At 34.4% G+C, this 21,794-nt stretch overlaps 1 protein-coding gene across 4 annotated transcripts in view; it reads right to left on the bottom strand.

Moving 5' to 3' along the window:
* GRID2 (glutamate ionotropic receptor delta type subunit 2) overlaps positions 1-21,794 on the bottom strand; it is a 1,500,723-nt gene that overhangs the window by 551,346 nt on the left and 927,583 nt on the right. For all 4 annotated transcript variants that reach the window (XM_074396451.1, XM_003924021.4, XM_074396449.1 and 1 more), the window contains 2 exons: positions 21,289-21,450; positions 7,994-8,113 (listed from right to left, as the gene is read on the bottom strand). In XM_074396451.1, coding sequence (XP_074252552.1) covers positions 7,994-8,113; positions 21,289-21,450 — 282 coding nt within the window. The remainder of the gene's footprint in view (positions 1-7,993; positions 8,114-21,288; positions 21,451-21,794) is intronic.

Genomic DNA, 21,794 nt, shown 5'->3' with positions numbered 1-21,794 from the left:
ACTCTTTCAGTGTTTCCTATTGCTGTCTGCCCACTTATGCAATTTCTTTGAAATAAACTTTCAATATCTGCCACTTAAAATTAAATCGTGACAAGACCTTGCTAAAGGAGTAACTACATGAGCAAATGCTTCTTAATTCTGTGAATTCCTAATAAGTTCTTTTAATCATTATTACCATAGTGCTGGGTCCTGGACATTAGTTACCACTTGCAGCTGACCAGGAATTAGGTTGCTCAGTGGATGATAAGTACCACCACAACACATTGTTGAATTTGAGCTGGAGCTTCACTGGTATATATATATATATATATATATATATATATATATATATATAACACACACACATATATATATATATATGTATGTACGTGTGTGTGTGTGTGTGTGTGTGTGTGTGTGTGTGTGTATCTGTTAGATACTGGGGTGATGCAGATTTGCAGATTCCAGTGTGTCCCATTGTGGGTGCTCTCTAACAGAGTAGGAAGAAAACTAAACTTTGCCTCCTCTGTCTCAGGCATAGTCTTGAACACCCAACCCAACCAATCATAAGTATGTGGACTAGAAATGACATCACAGACTCTCTGGTTCTCTTTATGAGCACATTCATGTCTGTGAACATCTTCTGAGAGTCTGGATGCCAATAGTAGCTAACTTCCTCACAATTAGCTCTTCCCTCAAACATGGTAAGATAATGCATGCCAAGGTGTTAGGGTTCTCCAGGGGAATATATGTATATATATTACATAATTAAATATAAATAAAATATATACTATGTAGAGAGATTTGATATGAGGGATTGGTTCACGTGATTTTGGAGACTTAAGAAGTCCCACAATCAGCCATGTGCAAACTAGAGAACCAGAAAAGTGGGTGGTGTAGTTTCAGTCTAAACCTAAAGGCCTAAGGAACAAGAGAGCCAATGATGTAAGACCCAGTCTGAGTGTAAGGCCTGAGAACTTGGGGGCTGATGGTGCAATTCCCAGCTGGAGTCTGAAGGCCTGAGAACCAAGAGTGCCCATGTCTGAGTGCAAGAGAACATAAATTTCCCAGCTTAAACAGGGAGCATATTTACCTTTTCTCTGCCTTTTCGTTCTGTTCTGTCCCTCAACAGACTGGATGATTCCTATCCATATGAGTGAGGTAATCTTTACTCTGTACACCAATTAAAATGCTAATTTCTTCTGGGAACACCTTATAGACAGATCCAGAAATAATGTTTTACCAGCTATCTTGGCATCTTTAGCTCCATGAAGGTGATACCTAAAATTAACCATCACAACAAGCAAACAGTTCGGATTTTATAGTCCTTCTAGAAAAGCCATTCCAAGTTTTCCACCAAAACTTGGGTACAGAATTGTACCCCATTAGTCATCTTTGCTCCACTCTGGAGAGGTCAGCATCATCGCAGCCACCAGAAGAGATAGTGAATACTGCTTACCTGAGGTAGAACTCCTCCAGAAGTGATCTCAATCAAGCAGCAGCTAGCCCTTCCAGAAACTCAGAGTAACCCTAAACATCAGCAGATACGGGTTATTTTCTCTATTCTGCAGTGAAATCGGATGGGCTCCCTAAGAAGCTGCAACAATTTGGTGTAACAGAATATACTTTTCAACAGTGCAGGGTTCCTCTACCCATCAAAAGACTGTTGGGATCAATAATTTTGATAGTCTAACTCAATGGTAACGTTAAAAAGTATTCAACTGCACAGCCATCTCATGACTTTGTGGTACAAGCTATTTTCTTGAAGATACATCAGAATAAAAGCTGATGTAGCTAAATGTATCATGATTATATATTATAAATAAAAGAGAATGGGATAAAATATAAAGGTTGTGGTGTTCACAACATATTATCACTTCATGATATTTTCTATATTTTCTCTACTATATAAACCTTCAAAGACACAATTCATTGTTAGAACTGTGACAGTAAAAGAAGATGGTAGATTTTCTAATCATGGGCTTAAGTTATAAATACTGGATTTCAGCAGGCTATGTTTACCACCAGATTTTCTATTATTAGATTTCCATACAACTGTAGAGGTTATAGTTCCCAAACCTTGATTAACAGACTTGTAGAATTTTGGAGTCAGAAAGGACATGAAATGAAACAAAAAAATTCAGTGTTTCATGCTATCACTGTGATTGTCATGTATAACGCTCTGTCAATCACATCTAAAATAAAATTATTTTCACCACTTTACATAGCAGCTTCTTGTCCGAATAGCAACTAGACTTTGTATTTCTTGTGTTGGCTTGAAAATGAGTTCTATTAATTACTGTATGTTTCCGAACAGGTATTATTATAATTATCCCTCATTGCATAACCTACAAACATAATTTCAATTAATCCTTACAACAATCCTGAGAGATAAGTATTATTATTCACATATTACAAATGCTACATTCACACATTACAGACCTTGAAACTCAGTTTGTTTTGAAGTCTAAAGATCATGCAATCAGTAATGATGGGAAGAATTTCAACCCACGTATGTCTAACAGCAAAGCCTACACGTGTTTTCCCACTACAGTATGTTAAATCTAGTCTTGATGTGAGAAAATAATCTTAAACTACAAATATTAATAGGCTGAATAAACTTGTACTTTTATGAGTATTTCTATTTTTTTTTGAATAATCAATTTGAGTACCCACTATTTCCCTATTCACTATAAATTCTTGCAAACAAATTATACCTATATCTTACTTAACCATTAAAATCATTGTTTATACTTTTGGTGATCAAATATCCAACTCTGATAGGCACTGAGGATACAAAGATGGAAAGAGTGTAACACGCATTAACAATCTAGTTAATTTAAATGCAAATAATTATATTAATATAAATAAAAGAAAAACAAAGCTACTAAACTTAAAGATGCAGAGAAGAATCTTATAGATTCTTACAACAGTATGCACATGTATGCATTAGTTCATTCATTAAACACTTAACAAATATCTATTATATGCCATTCTTTAGGAATATAACAGAAAACAAAAATAGCTATTGCCTCATAAAGTAACATTGTAATGGGAAAGACAAACTATAAAAAATTAAGTTAATTATATTTATATATACACGTGCAAGAGAATTATATGTATAATTATATTGTTTATTCATAATATTTTCTAGATTCTCTCTATTACATAAACCTTTCAAGATGTGAATTCATTGTTAGAACTATGACAGTAAATAACTATGGCAGATTTTCCAATTACAGTCTTAAATTACAACTTGGTTTTATATTAGAAAGACTGATACAATATCAGTTTGCAAAAAGTGCTATAGGAAAACATAAAACAAGGTAATAACAAAAGATAAATATCATTTTAGATATTCCAGAATCAGAATACATATACAGTACTGAATACAAGTACAATTCATTGGCTATTTGAAAGCAGGGCTGAAGTACAAAACAATTAAAGATTTTAATCCATTAAAAATTTGTGTATTTTTAATGAACTAAAATCCATATAATATCATATTCTTTGCAAAAGCAATAAATTAGGTTTGCCCAAGAACACAAAGTTGTAGACTTTGTGGCTTTAAAGCTGTAGAATCCAAATAAAGATTCTAAGTATATTTGAGAAACCACCATACCTAGGAGCTAAAATATCTCTGCTGTACCATTTTATTTCACCAATCTATGAGAAAACGCTTTTATGATGATACTAAGCATTACTATGAAATTAAGATTGGTTGTGAAACCAGCTTTAATCTGCTTTTCCTAGCTTTATTCCCTGTTTTTGATAAAGTTCAAAGACATTAAGTCTAGAGTATTAAATTTTAATACTGGGATTCAGTCCATAATAAATTGTGAGCAGTAATGACAAACTTAAGAAAATAAAGAAAAATCAGACAAATAAGCAAACAGCATTATGTAGAACTCTTCTAATAAGGAACCCAAATTGATTCCTTAAATGTAGAGTTATTTACTTTAATCTTTACTTTTTATGTCTTCTTATAATAACTTATGCTTCAAAATTTTTTTAACCTTCTGTATAGTGGTTAGCAGAAACAGGAATAACCACATTTTGGGGCACAATTTGAGGGTATAGAAAACCTTAATGATTTCAAAATTTGACTTTGAGTTTTACCTGAATTCATCTTCGAGGGTATACAATGTGCTAACATGTTGATGTGCCATCTACCAAATAAAGTACCACCTTATAACAAAGAACATGTAAAAAATATCAAAGTAAGAAAGTCCTTAATTTTGATTAGCATCAATGAAAATCAAATAATCCTTTTCACATTCTCACCAAATTCAAAAAAAAAAATGAAATCATCATTCATACAATGCCGAGACAGCGGAGACTAGTCCAAACGTTGGGACTATGAATCCTTGGTACATCACACATTCAAATCCTGAACAGACACAATCCTGTTTAGTTAATGAGATCTGACAGTACCCCTGCTTGAGGTGATAAGGCTGTAGGCTTTGCACACTGAGCCACTGGCAACAGAATCAACAATGACAACATGACAGTTTGTCAATTGGAAAACCATTCACTCTTTTTGAGACATTGAGAAACTGGGAGTGGAAACTTCATTTTGGACACATATCTAGTAAATCTATACCACAATTATTTGCATGATGTTATTTTCCTTTGATAAATACCTTTGAAAGCATTATTATATGTGTTAATACCTGTACAAAGGAACAGACCCATTTATAAAATAAGCTGGCAAGCTGTGGATTAATTCATAATATTTTAAAAATTAGTTGAGGGCTAGATCTGGAGTTTAAAAAATTAGTAATTAAATTGCAATTTAGTAGAAAAACAATGGAGTTATAAAAACATTCTTAATATTTCAAAATTAAGAATGCTTAAAATTTTAAAACCATGCAAATTTTTTTTTATGTGTCCAAGGCGTATGGGGTATCATGGAGTAAATATTTATAGTGCTTTTCACAGTACCTCTATAATGCCAGCTCACAGGACCATTTCAATCCAGTTTGGGAGTTGGGGAATAGGAACATAGACAATGAAATAATTACAGGAGTTATTACTTAAGAATAAAATAAATGTAATCTAATGTATATGATTCACTATCATTTTAATGACAGAAATTTAACAATCACATACTCTGAATTCAGAGTGGGGTGAAGCAACTATGTTGACGTCAGAACTCCGTTAAATGACATTGGTTTTAGAAGGCTAAATGAAGTTCTCCTCTGCCAACCTCACAAACAGCCCTCCATGAGTGCCTAACCTACCCAGCCTTAGGATAATGAATTTAGTTATCTTTCTCCCCAAACATAATTTTCTGGCTCTGAAGCTTTCTCACTGAATCCATATTAATATACAAGCTCTTCAGAAGTGCTGAAGACACAACCTCTTGAGTCATACATTTTCTCTACTACGGAGACTTTTCTTTTCTTCATTGCCATTCATGTTCAGTTTAGATTTTATGCTTTGTCACTTCAACCACTGCCTTGCCGTGTTCTTAACCTCACTGCCTCATTGTGCTGCTACCAAACACAAAGCAACACAACGCAAAACAAAAGTAACCTGATGAAGCTTCAAGCCTACATTAATTTAAATTTATTCATGCTGCTCAATGCTGCTGGACAAACATCCGTAACTGTGTAGAGCAGTACTACAGTGAATTCTTGATCTCTAGCCTCATGTGAGCCAACAGCCCTGCCTGGAATTTCTTCAATATTCCCTAAGCAGCTCTTCTGTTTCCACAGCAGCTATTTCAAAACTTCTCCACTGTCTTTAAACCTACAGCCCCATTGTTGTCAATGTCTTCTGCTACCTTTTCCCTCTTAGAAGATAACCTCATCCCCTACTTCTTCAAGAAAAGACTATTTCTTAATAACTTTCTTAACTTCCTAACATCAAACATAAAGACTTGCTTGCAAACGCAGCATTCTTTTCTTAACCCCACCCCTTATCACTCTGGAAAATGATGTTCCAATGCCTGTGGTTAAGCACTCCATCTAATTCTTGATTCAATCCCCTCTTTTTTCTTCCTGTATCTCTATCAATGCTAACCTTTCTTTCCTATATCTTCATTTGCTTCCTCAATACTGGCTTGTAAGCATTCAAATATACTCAAGTCTCTTACATTGTAAAAAATCTCCCCCAACAACTTCACAAAGCCATTTAATTCCTACCCAAACCTAAGAACTTCCTCACTTTCCTTTTTACTTTTCTACCGTTGCTATTTAAACATATGGCATTGCCCTGCTACTGAAATTTCACTCATTGATGAAAATTAACCACAACTTCTTGTCATGTACTAGACACCATTCTGGATGCTTCGCCTTACTAACTCATTGAAGTTAGGCCAGCATATCTCAGCATCAAAATCCAATAGAAAGGAGTGTTTTAGGCAACCTCAGTAATAAGTATCAGTATAAAACCCGTATGCAAGGTGGTAGTAAATCAAATCATTTTTATGTAAACATAAGCATAATTATAATTTTGTATATGTATAAACAATTTTATATAAAAATCATGCATATCCCAGGACTGTATAGAGCTTCCTTAATCTGATTTAAGTTAATAATATGTATATATAGTAGCATAGTGTTGAATATTTTTTCTCTGAGATTGATAATGATCCAAAAATGCCTACTACTGTTATTTCCATTCAACATCATCCCAACAAGGTGTAAAATAACAAAGAGACAAAAACTCTTATTAATTGCAAATGACAAAATAATTTGCAGAACATTCATGAGAGTCTACAGATAGAATTAAAAGTCTAAGCAAGAGTGCTGGATATAAAATCAATATGAAATATCAATATTATTTTTATATACAGTAGCAAGCAGAAAATGATATTTTAAAGATACCATATTACATTCATAGACTATAATACCACTCAGTACTATAAAAGACAAAATTATTGACACATGAAAATAAGAATGTACCTCAAATGTTGAGAGAAAAAAGAAACAAATATGTAAATGCTACTTTACGCATTTATATAAACTTTCAGACCAAGCAAACTGTCTGTGCTTCTAAAAATAAAAATAGGAATAATAGGACTTTCTGAGTCACAGAAACATTCTACAACTTGACCTGGGTAGTGGTTACATTGGTGAATGTGATTACTGAAAGTCATTTTGCACTTCATATTTGTGTGTTTATTGTGCTTAAACTGTATCTCAATAAAACAAATAAAGAGTATTGAAGAGTAAAATTTTACTTTTTTCTTACCCCATATATTAAAGAAAAAAAAAACCTTCCAGATAGATAAAAGAGCTTAATTTGAAAGGCAGAACTATAAAACCCTTGGAACCTAATTGAGCATATCCTCTTGACTCGGGGGGTAAGGAGTAATTTCTTAGATAATACTGAGCAGCAATAAAAATAAGGAAGAAAATTTATAGTTCTTCTAAATTTAAAGATACTAAAAATGGAATTGAAATAAAATCCACAGAGAGAAAAACAAAACTGACCAAAAAAAACACTAAAATTCAGAATATATACATAATGTCTAGAATCAATTATAAAAAGCAAAAGACACCCCCCCCCAAAATAAAATGACCAAAAAAGTAAATGAGCAATTAACTCAGAAACATCTGAAGAGCCAAAATATGTAGGAAAATATGCAGACTGTTTCATAATCAGGGAAATGTAAATTGAAATCATGAGGATATATCATTATATATGCCCAATAAATTAATAAAAATTTTAGTCATACAAATTCAATACTTGATTAAATTTACTACTTCATAAAAATTATTATTATAAAAAATGAAAGATTTGATGCTATTTCCCTAGGCAAATGATGATGCTATTTCCCTAGGCAAGATTCAGATCATTTTCCTCCTTTACATTCTTCTAAGGAAGAAATAGAATTTTTGCTAAATACTTCTGGTAAATACTTAAGGTCATTCCAATGCCTAATTTTCCCCCACCCTATTCCTTCAAACTACAATATTGACTTTAACGGATACTGTGATCATATTGCATGGAAAACAAACAAAACCATAGTATAGGAAAAAACATATTAATCAGTGTGTCTTACTTTGCGAACACCTCTGCCAAGCTCTTCTCCATAGTTGGTTCCAAGAATTTCAAAGTGGACATTGGGATTACCTCCATTTTCTCCAAATTCAAGCTCTCCAGTCAACCCACTAACTCCACCCTAAAGGACAGAACAGAAACTGATGTAAAATTTGAGAAGTAATAATAATAACAATAATAGACATAAAAGGAAGTTCTAGGAACTCTACTTCCATCTATAAAATAAAGTATGCAATTTTTAACAGACTACTTTTAAAAATAGGTATACAGCATAAAACAGGAGTACAGTTGAACCTAACTTTGGTAATCATTAATCCAACCTCATCCATTTGCCATAAAAACAGAAATTAAGACACCAAAAGTCAAGTGAAGTTCAAAATAAAACCATTTTAGAGCTTAGACTAAGTTTCAGGGTCAAGGTTTTGCCAACATACCTTGTGACTTGAATGGATTCATTAGTCAGAAAACAAGACGCTTCTGGAGTCCATAAAATCTACTTGAGATAGATTTTAAATATTCTTTGTTCTAGCACAAATCCATTTAATTTTGATCTAAAATTATAGCTGGGGATCTTAAAAGTCATGGTTTCTAGATTAGAGGCTTATTTTTTTGCCCCCTTCTTTAAACATATTTTCCAAATCAAAAATAAAAGAGAGCTAAATTAGGCTTGAAATCTGTTTTGCTCTTAAGAGGTAGTGCTGGCTGTTGAGATTCACTGGGAATTTCAAGTTTCATCTTTCATTCAGCATGACAGATGTTCATTTACCCAACAGATGGCAATGTAGGTCATATTTCTCTTTTTCTTGTTTATTATTCTTTTCTCAGTTTAGTTTATCAGCCTTCATATTATCTAGGATTTTACAAATGAAAATCACACTCCGAGTCACTTCAATGCTAAATTATGTCTAACTTAAAATTTTGGCCTAGCAATGACATTTATTTAGGAAACAAATGATCTCAGTTTGTAAATTGCTTTAATTATCACCTCTAAGATGTTGGTATTTAAATACATCTCACTTGACATAACCTGCAACTCCATTTCCAGTCTTTTCTGGCTGGTATTAATATTATGCTGTTTGCTTTTCCCTCTACTTCTTCTGTGTTTTGTAGCCCAGTCACCTGATGCTAAGTTCATGATGAGTTCAATACTATTTTTGATTGATGTTTTCCCACATAAATCACTAATTTTAATATTTAATCTACTGTATATTTATAACAGTAATAATCAACAAAATTAATTCTTCACTATTATTTCCTAATCAGCTGGTTTCTATTATCTAGTTTTATTGATAAAAATCCTATTGTATTGGATATATCAATACTCTTTTCATATATGATTCAGTAATCAAGAGCATAGGTCACAATTCCTGGGTTTCACCAATGGCTTCACAATCTACTAGTTGTGTAAACATGTAAACCAGGCTAAGCCATTTCATTTATCTATGCCTCAATCACTAGATCTGTTAAATGAGAAAATAATAGTGCCTACCTCAGAAGATATTTCTGATTATTATAACATAATACATGTAAAGAATATTGAAAAGTTCTTGAAATGTGGTGAAAGTTTAAATATTGTTATTATTAATATTATTACCTCCATCATTAATTAGTTTTGAAGGATTTTTAATTCTCTTAGAAATTGTTGGCATAATCTTATTTTTTAATTAAAATTCACTTGGTTTGCCAAAACTTAGTATATGCTTAAATATTTAGATGGCTTTGGAAAATATTTTTGCAAATGTCAACTCAGTTACATTTCATTAATTATATTTGGGGAAAAAAAAGTTAAAGCAGCTGGTCTAGGATGTTTTTTTCTCCTTTGACTGGTGTGTGTATAGGGGAGCAACCGAGTGTGGAGGTTGGGTCTAATGTCCTTGTCTATTGGAACTCCAAGTAAATAGACTGGTAATATTCACTAGGTGAGTTATAAGAGTTTTTCTTGTCCATAATCACACATCTACCTGAATAATATCTTTTAATTATATCAGAATCCTAAATTTCTGTTTCAGTAGCTTATTTGCAGGAAAAAGATATCATATATCTGTATGATTGCTACATAAAAACTACTATATTCCTAAAATTTTTACACATTTGAGCACTAAACTAACCTGGTGCTGTGTTATTAATCTCAATCAATACCCACGTGGCCACCTAGGTCATGCCTTTATCCTTTACTTCTTCTGCTACTGAATGACTTAGTTTAATTGAACAAGGTACAAAAAACAAACAAACAATAAATTGGGGGACTTGCATTTAGTTTGCTTCAGCATTCACTTACCTTGCTCAACTTTGGGCTTTGTAATTTATCTTCTTTATGCTATATTCTTAATGAGCTGTTGGCATGTATAATCGGTGAAACCTTCCCTCACAAAGATGTCAGGGATGCTTGAGAGTTCAGTATTTCAAGCAAATAAACACTTTAACTAAAACCTATTGTTATCTTGCCCGGACTTAACCTCTCTGATTTTTGATTGCCTTAGAAAATTCCAGGGCTTTAAAGCTTTTTCCATCTATCCTCAAATTAACCTTGAAAGCAGAGCCTTGGTAAAAATGTGTGCTAGTAAAGTAGTAATAAATGGTCATTATTTTTGTGCATGCATGGTTGTATTTTTTTATCTCTTGGTGATGCAGCACATTTTAAACAATATAAGCTAATGGGACATTGATAGTATGAATAACACATACAAATAATTTCTAAATGTCCTTCAAATTGGCAGTAAAAATTGCTGCCAGGGTAAACCTTTTTAAAAATATGAAGTAAAATTGGTTTTAATTTCATCCATCCACTTGATATAGAAATACCACTGGACATCAAATATAGAGAGAAAAGAGTAGAAAAATTAAGAGGTAAATCAGAGGTTGGGGATAATTTAGCACTGGATAATGAGTTTCTAAAAGACAAAAGATGGCTAGGAAAAGTTGGGGAAAAGGCAAAAAAAAAAATTACTGAGACTTTATGTCGTTCTGTTTATGATGAAGAACGATCTTTTCCTACACTTGAAAAGAGATACTTTTGGAGGATCATGTGGGACATTAAATATTTATCACACTTGCCTAAATTCCTTATACATATTCCTAGGTTCCTTGTAACCTGCAGACATGCGTGGTAACTAAGAATAATCTGTTAAAATAACCATGGGTCCAGCAAGGCAGTGAACACTCTGGTAGGTATCAGACTCAGCAGGGAGCCCTGATGCCTCTGTGTTTCATTAGCGTCAGGTTCAGAAAGAAAAATCCCCAGCAAGAAAAATACCACATTTTCCACCCCACAAATAAATATTTTAATGGGTAAATAGAAACTAAGATACTAAATAAATAAATAAATAAATAAATAAATTTAAAACAAGACAAAAACAACGAACCTAATTTGTGTGAAATATCTAGGAAAATTTGAGTTGCTGCGTAACATTATGTGTGTGTATATGTACGCATATTTGTATATATACATATGCACTCAAACAGTCATTCATAATAGAGACTCTCAGCCAGCTGAGAATGTCAACAGGATGTTACAAGCATTGTGATCTTGCTGTCTCCATCTTAGGGGACCCTGAAGCCTAGTCAACCAGTTAACTGAGGAGCCCAAACTGAAACCATCATCTTGTGTCTCATATTTTTTCCTCTGGACTATGTAAACTGTGTGTTCAATATATCATATCATAGTGAATTGCTCCAAAGTGTATGTTGAACTGAATTAAATTAAATCTATTCCACTTTACCCACTTTATGATTAAAATAACCTGAAGCTGGAGTGTATCTTGGTGAATCCACAAGAGGCCTATCCCAAGAGCATGGATAGCAGTTTTTAAATTGCCTATGACACAAAGTTTACTTACACACGTTTTTGTAAAAAGGCCACCTTATATTTCATGCCAATACTGTTTGTGCTAAGTCAGATTGTTTTCCTAAATTTGCTCTCTTTTTTTCAGATGTGTAAATTCTAAATGATACATAGCGCTTTACACAAAAGGTAATGTCTCCATTTCTCTAAGTATGCACTTTTCAAAAGCCCACAAAACCAAACATAACATTATTTTCATCTTTGTCTTCCTCACACACTTACATTAAATTACCAAATCTTATTTCAATTTTGTAAATATCCTCAAGGATATCTACCTGTATTCATCCCATGGCCCACACCCTAACCAGCTCTTCTCTAACTAAGAAGAGTAGCCTCTTAATTGGTGTTCTGTCATGCAGTGAGTCCTGGTTCAATGGCAGTTGCAGTATAGATTTTCTACTTGGGAATCATGGGATAATCTGATTTTATCACCACCCTATTTAAAATATTTTAGTTAGGCCTGGTGCAGTGGCTCATGCCTGTAATTCCAGAACTTTGGGAGGCTGAGACAGGTGGATCACCTGAGTTTAGGAGTTCAAGACCACCCTGGCCAACATGGCAAAACTTGTCTCTGCAAAAATACAAAATTAGCTGGGCATGGTGGCGCACACCTGTAATCCCAGCTACTCAGGAGGCTGCAGCAGGAAAATTGCTTGAACCCAGGAGGCGGAGGTTGCAATGAGCTGAGATCACGCCACTGCACTCCAGCCTGGTGACAGAGTGAGACTCCATCTCAAAAACAAACACATAAACAAATAAAAAAACTTTAGTGTCATGTTAGTCCTCAAATAAAGTTTGGAAATTTCAACACTGTTTAACAAACTCATCACGGTCTTTCCCCCTCTTAGCTAATTAGGAGACATGCCTCTATTCTATCTCTATTCTGGCTACCTTGGGCTTATTTTAGATGCTTCCATGTGTCAAGCTCTTTTTCTTACAAGCCCAGAAACATTATATTTCATTTGCATGAAAGAGTCTTCTTTCCTCTTTCCTGAAATACTCTTCATTTTTCTTTCTTGGCCAATGCATACTCAGCCTAAACATTTTCACTTATCTATCACTCTCAGGCCTAAGTAGGCCCTCCAATGACATATTTCTAGAACAGTTGGTGTTTCCACTTTTGTAGAACAAATCACGCTTGTAATTATTTTTGATATTTCTATTTTCCTTCCTTATTCTCTGATCTCCTAGTACAACATATGGTAGTATTCAATAAATATTTGTTGAATTAATAAATTACCATATAAGAATTGGTATAATTTCAATATTTTTATCCTTTCAAAAAATACTCTTTCAGATATCAACATATATCAAGATAACTCTATCAGATATATTGATGTATGTTGAGTTCAACATACATCAATATGAGAAAATGTACTGGTTCTTAAACATTTGAAATATTGCATAAACTGATATTTTTTATTTTTACACATTCCATATTGAAAATAATCATAATTTTAACAGAAATTGGTCAATTAAGACAATGGAAAATAATTTGATTTAAGGCTCTATTAAATTTTAGTTCACTTACTAATATAGAATACTAACGTAGAAATACCAGTATAGAAATTGGTCAGTGGTTTTATGCATAATCACATAGTTTCGAATCTAACACTTTTCTTAGTTTTTAAAAAAAATAAATGAAAGAGGTAAAGGTAGTCCTTCTAAAACTCAGGTCTGATTTTATCTAAAAATTATTTAGTGTTTTACATTTACCCACGAAATAATTTTTTCCTAAATCACTTTCCAGTCAAAACAATTTTATGTGTTCTCTCCACTCTAGTAAATTAGTCAACTTTTGTCATTGCACACATGATTTATTCTAATAGATACATCAGCTATAGCACTCTACCACCTGAAATATCCTCCTTCCATAGCTTTATATATGCTAAGGCTGCTAGTTTTCCAATTTCCATTAAGATGCTATCAGTTCCATGCAAATATTTCTAATCTGTTTTCTAGTTGGGTTCCCAAGGAAATAGGTCTGAGATGATCTGCTTGTATGCAGGAGGTTTATTTTAAGTGCTACTGAGGGAGCACCTGTGATGGAGTGAGGGAAGAGGGACTGGACAGAGGGAGAGATGAAAATCTGATGCAAATACAATACCAGTTCAGGTCATCCAATGGACCAGTCTGTAGACAACCTTTCAGACTTGTCCCCTGAAGAAAGGAACTTAGACATTTCTAGTTTTACCGTGACTGTTCATTGGATTCATGCTGCCCCTGGAAAGAGGGTGGAGCAATTCCCATGCAGGGCAATTCCTGAACAAAACCTCAGATGTCTTTCTTAGCTGTGAAGCAAGTATCTCAGTGTATACCACAGCATATTACACTCTCCTCTAAGATTCTACAGTACCCTATATTTACCACATCTGGGTCCTTTTGTTATTCCTGGCCTTAGAGTGTAGCTTTTTGTATAGTTACTCAATATTCACTACTAGTCTATAAATTTCATTTTTGGGGGGTAATCCCATAAATGAGTTTGCACAGTACATTCTACAATATAGACATTTGATAAATACCTGTTAAAAGAGAGATTAATACATGAATGAAGTGCCCACTTCAAAATTGTTTCTGTATTAAAAATATTAACACTAAGAAAAAATGAGAAATGATTTCTATTTAAATATAGTACACTTCTGTAAATAAAAAGAAGCTACTTGTGTTGCAATGACTATTCCACTATCTGTTAAGAAAGAAGGTAGTTCTGCACTGGGTAAATTGATTGCTAAATATTGCGGGACAGTGGTTTTCAAATTGTAGTTCTAAGAACTGATTGTGCTGGGAGTCTGTGGAAATCCTCTCCTACTCTTTTCCAGAGCAGCTCAAATTTATTGATTGCATTTATTTAATTTAAAAGGTTTGAAAGCTTGTTCTAAGTTACAAAACACTAACAAATTAAATTATACAATATGAAAACTCTTTCCCAATATATATAGTTTTCATGAGAAGCTACAACAATGTAGCGTCTCATAACAAAATGAAGATTGAAAAACAAGCCATTAAAACATAAATATGGTTTACATAATATTAATTGAGGTGTTTATTCCCATAATTTCTTGGTGTGCCTGTTAAGCCAAGTGACTTTGACAAGAGTGACTAAAATGATGGCCATGAACAAGAAAAATGGTAAATGAGAAAGTACATAGACACAAATTAGAAACCACAAAACTTGGTATTTAAAACTAATTAGCTATGCAACACTTAGTACACCATTTAATTTTTCTGAAGCTCAGTTTTTCTCTACCTAAAAATGGAGTAAAAAGGTTAGATTAACTTTATTGTGACTTGCTACTCTATAAATGTACAAGTTACTAACAAAAATGTGAAAGAACTATATTATAGACTTTAGTAAAACAAAAATAGAAGAATACTTTCCTTCCAAAATTTTTAAAAGTTCTCTTTTCAGATAATGCCCCTGGTATCTTTAAGAGTATAATACTTGTGGTGTGCTGCTTTTTAAGTCTATGCCAAGACATAAAGTATTAAAATTGAAGTGATAATGTTAATTTTATTTGACAACGATATCAATGTATATTTGAAAAATACAAAAGAATCATTTCCAAATAAATGAGAACTAGTAATTAAGTTTGGAAAGTTGATCAGGCCAGTCATAAAATATATTAAACATCAATATCTTCCTTATATAGCTACAATAACTGATTTGAAAATCCAATGGAACATCTCATTTATGATAGCACACACACATGCATGCACACACACACATACATGCACACACACATGCACACATGCACACACACACACACATGCATGCATACACACACATCCTATAAAATTTTAGAAACAAATACAATGAAAATATATGTGAAGAACACTATACATTTTTGTTTCGTTTTGTTTTGAGACAGAGTTTTGCTCTCGTTGCCCAGGCTAGAGTACATGATGCAATCTCAGTTCACTGCAACCTCCGTCTCCCAGTTTCAAGCTATTCTGTTGCCTCAGCCCCCAAACTTGCTGGGAATACAGATGCCTATCACCATGCCCAGCTAATGTTTTATTTTTAGCAGAGATGGGGTTTCTCCATGTTGGTCAGCCTGATCTCAAACTCCCGACTTCAGGTGATCTGCCTGCCTCAGCCTCCCAAAGTGCTGGGATTACAGGTGGGAGCCACCACACTCGATCAACACTATAAATCTTGAATGAGGGTTACAAAAAGCTGACTATATTGATAGATTCCATGTCATAGATGGAAAGACTCAATATTTTTAAAACTATAATATATCCCTCAAAAATATTGTACAACATCCATGTAAATAACAATGGCACAGGGGTGCTAATATTTGGCAAAAATAAACATTTATTGTTAAACATTAACTGCTAATTTTTGAAAAAAGAATAAAAACAAAAAGGCACTTATTCTTACAAATTCACACAATACATTATAAACCTCAGGTACAAAAGAATACGTGAGAAACAGCAACCTTGCCCATTACTGGACATTTGTACTACTTATGTCAACAACATCATTTTTTAATTCTTTTGTTTGATCCCCATAATAAGAATATAAATTAATTTAGGGAAACTTGTTCTCTTCTTGCTTGTACTTTGTGTAGCAGCACAGACCTTTGTAATATGCATGCAGCATGCCCTTAATATAGGCATTTTGTATTTACTTCAATGTAATTAAAAATTTTATCACTAGAATATTCCCATTGTAATAAAGATCCTGACCTCATTTGTGTTGCTGGCTGCTGACTTCTTTCTAAGCTTTACCCTCCCTTTCTTTGGCCCCACATCTGTACAGGCTGATAAAGAAAGGCCATCCTACACCTACTTATTTGACACTTGTGGGAAATTTGAGCCTCTCAAATCTCCAGCCCACATGAGTGGGAACCTTTTCCCAGCCCTAACCCCTAGTCACCAAAAAGGCCCAGCCCACTCCCTCTGTTTTGCCCAAACCAGCCTGAATCGGTTTGGGCCCATTCTGTTCTTCCTGGGAGTCTCTATGTGAGTAATGAACTTTCTTTTTCTCTTGATGTGTGGAGTATCATCAGCACTGATATCTAAATCGGATAACCAAAAACACTCATCTGATGCAAAAAGTAATACAATTTTTTTTAAATCAATTTTTAAGGTCAGTTTGAAATGTGAGACAAAAAAAATTGAACATTTGCAATCATGTATACTATTCAAACTGAGTCTCTTGACACAAAGAACAGATATGTTCCTTTAAAACACGACAGTGAGGCAGAAGCTGACAGGGACAAATGTACAAAATAAAATTTTCCACAAAATAAAATTTCCACACAAATAAAATTTCCTTTCTAATTTCCTCAATTTCCTTCCTACAAAGTCCCACAAAATAAAATTTCATAATTATTATATTCAATAATTGTTTTGGTTATAAACGTTCTAACAGCAATATTTTATATATTGAATTTCTACATGAGAAATACTGACATATTATGGTGTCTGACTATTCTTCTTCCTGATCCTCTCATTAAATAAGTGTTTCCTAAGCAACCTTCTAAACTATTATTTTGTCTTTGTACGAAAGCTTCAGGTGAATAAATATATTCAGTTTCCTGCATCCTAGCCAAACCATGAATTAATAAATTGGCAGGATTAGAATCACGTTCAACAACCTCCCTTGGATTTATACCTGCCAGCTCTTTGCATAGATAAAGCTGGAAGATTTTGGCAGCACCTTGAGTCTAGATTAGACGTATTCATTTTTCAGTTGAAAAGCCTTCCTCTGCCAATATATTCAATACATTTAATTCTCAAGTACTTTTTTGATAACAGCCCAAATTCTCATTAAAATTATCCTTTGCAAAAAAGGAACAGCATTGTTATGGTTTGAAATCCCCACCAAAACTCATCGTGAAATGTAATTACCACTGTAATGGTGTTAAGAAGTAGAAACTTTAAGAGATGATTAGGTCATGAGAGCTCTGCCTTCGTGAATGGATTACAGTAGTGGGTTAATTGTCACAAGAATTTGGTACCCTTTTTGTCTCTTTCTCATGTGTTTGCTTGCCATGTGGTGTCCCTCCACCTAGGATAACCCTTGTCAGATGCCACCACCAAGCCCTTGGACTTTCTAATTCCAGAACTGTGTGCCACATAAATTTATATTCTTAATAAATTACCAAGTCCATGGTATTCTAGCAGCAGAAAACAAATCAAGAGAGAAAACTTGTACCAATAAGTGGAGCTGTTGCTATAATAAATACCCAAATATGTGGAAGTGACCTTGGAACTACATCATAGCTTGAAGACTTAGGAAAAAAAAAAAAAAAAAAAAAAAACTGCACTGCTGTGAATAGAGCTTGAAGAGGAATTCTAGTGAAGGTTTGGAAGAGAAGAGCTATAGAGAAAGTCTGAATCTTCTTCAGAGTTTATTTAATTTGTTGTGACCAGAATACTCTTAAAAATATGGAAAGTAACAGACATTCTCATGAGGTCTCAGACAGAAAAGAGGAACAGGGTATTGGAAACTGGATTGAAAGCCATCCTTATTATAAAGTAACAAACACCTTGGCTGAATTGTGGCCATATTCTATGACTTTGTAGAATGCAGAACTTAGGAGCAATGAACTAGAATATCTGGTGGAAGAAATTTCTAAACAGCAGAGCACTCAGGTTTCTGCCTGGCTACTTTCACCTGTGTATTGTAAGATGTGAGAGAAAGAAATGACTTACAGTTAAGAGTTTATATTTAAGAGAGAAATAGACAAAAAAAAATTGAAAAATTTACAGGATGACTATTTAAAGAGGGAAAAGGTATGTTCAGGAGAGAATACCAAAGGTGCAGTCAAGTACCGTTTGCTAAATATACTAACATGGCTAAAACGGAGCCATGTGCTATTTACCAGGACAATAGGAGAAAAATTTAAAAGGAATTTCAAAATCTTTGAGGCTGCTCCTGCCTTTACAGGCTCTGGAAGGCAAAATGATTTCAGGGGATATGCCCAAGGCACTCATCATGGGCACCCTGTCCAGGGCCACCTAGCAATTCTTCTCCCTACATTCCAATGTAACATTCTTCAGCTGCCCCAGTTGTGGCTCAGGTGGACTCAGGTGGACTCAGGTGAAGCTGGGGCTGTTACTCTGCAGAGTGCAAGTGGTAGGCAGGGGCAGCATCAATATGGTGTTACATCTTCAGGCAGAGTATAAGAACTGTGGCTATGGGTTCCTCCACCAAGAAAAGCATAAAGCCCCAGATAGAGACTTGCCTCTAGGGTGAAGCCACCACAGAGAGCCCTTACTAAGCCCCTACAATGTTGAGTAAAAATGTGGGTTTGGACTTCACAAAGAGTTTCCACTAGGGCAATGCCTACTGGAGCCATGGAAGTGGGACCCTCCCTAAGACCACAGAACTGTAGGACTAAAACAGTATGTGACTCCAACCTGTGAGAACTGCAGAAGCTGAGTCCAGCGAAGTCCAGGGGGCAGGGTTGTCTGAGGCATTGCAGGCCCAGTGTATCCAGTAATTAGGACACAGAGTAAAAGAATATTTTTTTCTCAGCTTTATGACTTAATGTTATTTTTCCTGTTGGGGTTTTAGACTTACTTGGGACCAGTTATTCTTTTCTTGCCTATTCCTCTGTTTTGGAATAGAAATGTCTATCCTATGACTGTCCCACCACTGCATTTTGGAAGTAGGTAATCAGTTTTGAATTCATAGCTTCACAGCTGGCAGAAATTTGCGTCATGATGAATCATGTGAGTCTCACCCATATCTGATTTAAATGAAACTCTGAAATTTGGACTTTTGAGTTAACGCTGAAACAAGTTAAAACTTTTGGAACTATAGGGATAGAATGAATGTATTTTATATGTGAGAAGAACATGAGTTTTGGGGGTCCAGGGATGGAGTACTATGATTTTAGTGTCCCCTCCTAAATTCACATGGAAACTTAATCGCTATTGCAATGGTATTAAGGATAGGGACATTAAGAGGTAATTAGACAGGAGGATGCCACCTCATGAATAGATTAATGCCCATATCATGGGAATGGATTAGTTATCCAGGAAGTCTTGGCCCTCTTTTTCTCTCTGTCTTGTGTAGCTGCTGACCATGTGATGGCCTTCTGCCATGAGATGATGCTCTCCAGATGTGGGTGACATGGTCTTGGACTTCCCAGCCTTGAGAACCATGAGTCAAAAAAACTTCGGTTTTTTTAATAAGTTTCTCAATTTGTGGTAATCAGTTAGAGCAGCAGAAAAGGTACTGATACAAGTACCAAGAGAAAGATCCAGTCTATTCACTATCTAAAATATTTTCTCTACTTCTAGTTTTTGTACACATAGTTTACATCTAATATTAAATTTTTATATTTTACTCTGACTTTTCTAAGGGCATTTATGTTTCATTTGACTAGCTATTTTTCTTTGGGTTTAAGGAAAGAAAGAAAAATACATGCAGAAAGAAAAAAGATGGATAAAATAAAGAATATAAACTTCCAAATATCTGTCTCTTTTGTGTAAAGAATATAGGGAAATTTGTTTGTTTTATTAATCATTTCATTTTAAATCCAAGAGGCTGTGCAAGACAAATGGAAAAATGTCAGAAAGGATGACATGACAAAGAGTCGAATAAACTGCAGAATGCTTATACCACTGAAAGGAGCTAAACCACATAAACTGCCTTCTGAGAATGGAACAGGTAACTAAGCCAAACAGATTCACAACAGGATAAGCAACACATTGACAGTGAAGAAGAATAATGCAATCAGTTACCCCAACTAGTTCACAAATGCTGCAACATATTATCTACTTATGAATCCTATCCTTATCATGAGATAAATGAAAGGCCATCACATCAAATGTCTTGCCATGTGTATCTTCTAACTGAAATAGTGCTTATTAAACCTACTGTTAATTTTCTTAGTTGATGGTGTGTGCTTTTTCAAAGCCTTTTGTACTTTGCAACAGGCAGCAAAATAATTCCAGTATCTCTAATGCTAATGACATAGTCAATATATTTCAACCACAATTTTTTTTCACTTGCATAAAATTCCCTTATAAATAAATAAGGAAACCTCCCCTTTTTTTTTTTTTTTTTTTTTAGACAGAGTTTCGCTCTTGTTACCCAGGCTGGAGTGCAATGGCACGATCTCAGCTCCACCTCCTGGGTTCAAGCAATTCTCCTGCCTCAGCCTCCCGGGTAGCTGGGACTACAGGTGTGCACCACCAAGCCCAGCTAATTTTTGTATTTTTAGTAGAGACAGTGTTTCACCATGTTTACCAGGATGGTCTCGATCTCTTGACCTTGTGATCCACCCGCCTTGGCCTCCCAAAGTGCTGGGGGAAGCCTCCCTTTTTATATATTGATGACTCTCTCACCTTTTTCTTTTTAAATATTTTGTTTCCCCATTACACTGTTTTGTGCTTTAAATTGGCAAAAATATTTGAGACAAAAAACCTTTTTCTAAAATATGTTAAATAATTATCATACCCTTTTCACATAAAAATTAAGAAAAAGTTACCTTCTTGATGGTCTCCAACATGGAGCGCCCACCCTGCCAGGGCTTTGAGTTCTTTCTGATACATGACAAACTCGCCATACTGTGCCACTTCCGGTCCTCCAGCTTCTTATGAAAAGCATTAGCAAGCAGAAGCACTGTGTCATATATGTAAAGGTTTGAAATCTGAAAAGACATTAGAAAGTGATCATTAGAATCACTGACATCAGTCATCAAGAATAAAGAGAAAAACAATTGTCTCAGCTGCTGCTGTTCATGTCGTAGATAGCTGGTTGGCTGGGTTATTTATTAATCGAAAGGTTTCTTTCGTCATTTTCTGGGCAATTTTGTCATTGAGAATGAAGTCTTGTCTGATTGTATGCCTCAATTGCTTTTTCAGCTTATTTAGGTATGAAAGAGAAGATTAAAAAAAGAAAGAAAGAAATTTTGACAGAGATAAGGCTGTTAGTGTCAGACCTTGGAAAATCATTGGCCCTTATTTCTCTCTGAGGAGGTAAGAATCTAAGGCC

This window comes from Saimiri boliviensis, chromosome 3 (genome assembly GCF_048565385.1).
Source record: "Saimiri boliviensis isolate mSaiBol1 chromosome 3, mSaiBol1.pri, whole genome shotgun sequence".
NCBI classification, from domain to species: Eukaryota; Metazoa; Chordata; class Mammalia; order Primates; family Cebidae; genus Saimiri; species Saimiri boliviensis.
Note: the sequence above shows the minus strand (reverse complement) of the source record. Positions and strands in the feature narration are given on the sequence as shown.